The sequence below is a fragment of the Scleropages formosus genome, chromosome 4 (genome assembly GCF_900964775.1).
Source record: "Scleropages formosus chromosome 4, fSclFor1.1, whole genome shotgun sequence".
Lineage (NCBI taxonomy): Eukaryota > Metazoa > Chordata > Actinopteri > Osteoglossiformes > Osteoglossidae > Scleropages > Scleropages formosus.
In genome coordinates, this window is record NC_041809.1 from 21,679,748 (window position 1) to 21,681,354 (window position 1,607).

At 49.0% G+C, this 1,607-nt stretch overlaps 1 protein-coding gene across 1 annotated transcript; it reads left to right on the forward strand.

Moving 5' to 3' along the window:
- The first annotated feature begins 618 nt into the window (after positions 1-618).
- On the forward strand, positions 619-1,288 carry LOC108936082 (histone H2AX). Its single transcript, XM_018755141.1, has one exon. The coding sequence runs from the start codon at positions 734-736 to the stop codon at positions 1,160-1,162; it is 429 nt and encodes a 142-aa protein (XP_018610657.1). The 5' UTR covers positions 619-733; the 3' UTR covers positions 1,163-1,288.
- The last annotated feature ends 319 nt before the right edge of the window (positions 1,289-1,607 follow it).

Genomic DNA, 1,607 nt, shown 5'->3' on the forward strand with positions numbered 1-1,607 from the left:
ACTACTTTTCGAGATGGGTGAACCCACGTCAAACGATTCAGGAACGCGTGAAGAAACTTTATGTTTAACTAAAATTACTTATCGGGACAAGCGGTTGTTTACAATGGATGGACGGAAGTAAGGGGAAAAAAAAAAAAAAACCTACATCGTCGGTAAAATGAGACACGGGGACATAAAGATACAAAAATATAGTCTCGGAGCCTCATGTTCATTTAATTCAGCTAACCCGGTAGTATCTCACAATGTGTGTATTACTGGTAATCAGACGGACACCTACCTTAAACAGACTGGAATGTGTAAAACTTGCATCGTTCATTCGTCACTGAATTTGCGCCAAAAAACTTTCTTGTTTTAAATTTTTGAGGGAGAAATTTTAACTGGCCAAATGTAGGCCGCCTAAATTAGATGGACAACATTACCTTCCATTCACAGCACAGGCCCACCGATTTGTATCCAATGAATTTTTGCATTCCAGCGCTGAAGATTGTGATTGGTGCGCTGTACTTGAGTTTTTTTATGGATGGCCATCATCAGCCAATGAGCCCTAAAACGAGGCAGGGCTTAATCACCTACAGCGAAACAATATAGCGCTCTCAGTCTACTGTCCAATAAGATTTTTAGGCGGGGTTACTGACTGGGAAAAGGATATAAGCCGCAGTAGCAGGACACAGGTTATAATTGCAGATCTTCCTTGTGCGATTAGGCTGCTTCGGACGAGCTGCGATTCGGAAACATGTCCGGAAGAGGCAAAACCGGTGGCAAGGCCCGAGCTAAAGCTAAGACCCGCAGCTCCAGAGCCGGACTGCAGTTCCCCGTGGGCCGTGTTCACCGTCTCCTGAGGAAAGGTAACTATGCGGAGCGAGTGGGCGCCGGGGCCCCGGTTTACCTGGCCGCCGTTCTCGAGTACCTCACCGCCGAAATCCTGGAGTTGGCGGGCAACGCGGCGAGGGACAACAAGAAGACCCGCATCATCCCCCGCCACCTGCAGCTGGCTGTCCGCAACGATGAGGAGCTCAACAAGCTGCTCGGCGGCGTGACCATCGCCCAGGGCGGTGTCCTGCCCAACATCCAGGCCGTCCTGCTGCCCAAGAAGACCGGCCAGGCGGCTCCCGCCACCGGCAAGTCGGGCAAGAAGGCGTCCCAGCAGTCGCAGGAGTACTGAGCGCCCGGAGACTCTCCATCCACACAAAGGCCCTTTTAAGGGCCACCCAAGTGTTCTTTGTAGAGGGCAGATTTCCGCCAGAAGGGAGGGCGGGGGAGGGGGGTCACACGTGCTCAATAAAGAGTTGTGGACAACGTGTTTTCTGTATGTATGTGTTGCTCAACAATCTTTACTACACTTACTTAGCTTTTTAAAGTGCTGTATCTGTTAAAACAGTGTAAGTAGTGGAGGGCAAGTAGCAAGATGCAACAGGAGCAAGGAGGGGTGTGTGTCCATAAAGGCTCAAAGCTAGCTCTGTCATACCTACCCATTAAATTTTAAGGAGAGGCTATAGAATGTTGAAATTATTCCAAAGATATTTAGCTATTTCTACAGCAGGTAGTCATACTATGGTAATTAGCTTGAAGAGGACCACTACTGTAGGAGGGAATTTCTCCAAGTTGCC

What these genes read in the sequence shown, in the direction of transcription:
- LOC108936082 (XM_018755141.1), top strand. Translation starts at nt 734, where the DNA reads ATGTCCGGAAGAGGCAAAACCGGTGGCAAGGCCCGAGCTAAAGCTAAG.